The sequence below is a fragment of the Cicer arietinum genome, chromosome 2 (assembly GCF_000331145.2).
Source record: "Cicer arietinum cultivar CDC Frontier isolate Library 1 chromosome 2, Cicar.CDCFrontier_v2.0, whole genome shotgun sequence".
In the NCBI taxonomy this organism is placed as follows: Eukaryota; Viridiplantae; Streptophyta; class Magnoliopsida; order Fabales; family Fabaceae; genus Cicer; species Cicer arietinum.
Window position 1 is genome coordinate 41607808 of NC_021161.2, and position 684 is coordinate 41608491.

Consider the following 684-nt stretch of genomic DNA (forward strand, 5'->3'; position numbering starts at 1 on the left):
TTTCCCTTCCTATGTTGAGCTTCCATATGATTATACAATAAGCATTGAAGATTGTCCTTTAATGAAGACCTTTTGGGACGGTGGAATATTATACACACCAATGATTTATAAAATTTCTGTGAACTACACTGAATCTCACAGTGAAAAAGATGTGAATGAAGTGATACTACGACACAATAAATGATCGAGAGTTGGTATGAGGTGTAGATCATTATATTTCAGTGATTGGTTTTATTTTGTGATAAATTTGATGTTATAACAATCTTCCATCCTAATATCTACATGTATTCATCTATGTGAAACAATGGTCAATTAAGTCATATTATTAGTTCTCTTCCTAGTTTTTGTTTTAATTTGGGTTAGCAATGAAACTATTTTACAAAAAGATGTGTATTAAGTAAAGTGTCCATCGATTTTAAATTTGAGTTCTATCTAGAATCATTATGTACCACTTGTAAAGCAGTTTTCTCAATCCATGTGTAGATATAATAGGGAGCTTGAGGTTTAAGCATGCAACTAAGAATTAACTTGTTGTGACCTTCAATTCCTATACAAATATTTACCTGAGCAATTTCCCATAATTGGAGACAATATTTCTAAGCAATTGTTCTTCCATTAATGTGGTGTTTGACACATTTAAATGGCCAAGTATTCCTCAATTTATAGAAATCAAGATATTTGACC

General features: G+C 30.8%; 1 protein-coding gene across 1 annotated transcript in view; it reads left to right on the forward strand.

Moving 5' to 3' along the window:
- LOC101509145 (uncharacterized) overlaps window positions 1-527 on the forward strand; it is a 10772-nt gene extending 10245 nt beyond the window's left edge. The window contains exon 7 of the mRNA XM_004490710.4: window positions 1-527. This exon is cut by the window's left edge and continues 548 nt beyond it. Coding sequence (XP_004490767.1) covers window positions 1-184 — 184 coding nt within the window. The 3' untranslated portion in view covers window positions 185-527.
- The last annotated feature ends 157 nt before the right edge of the window (window positions 528-684 follow it).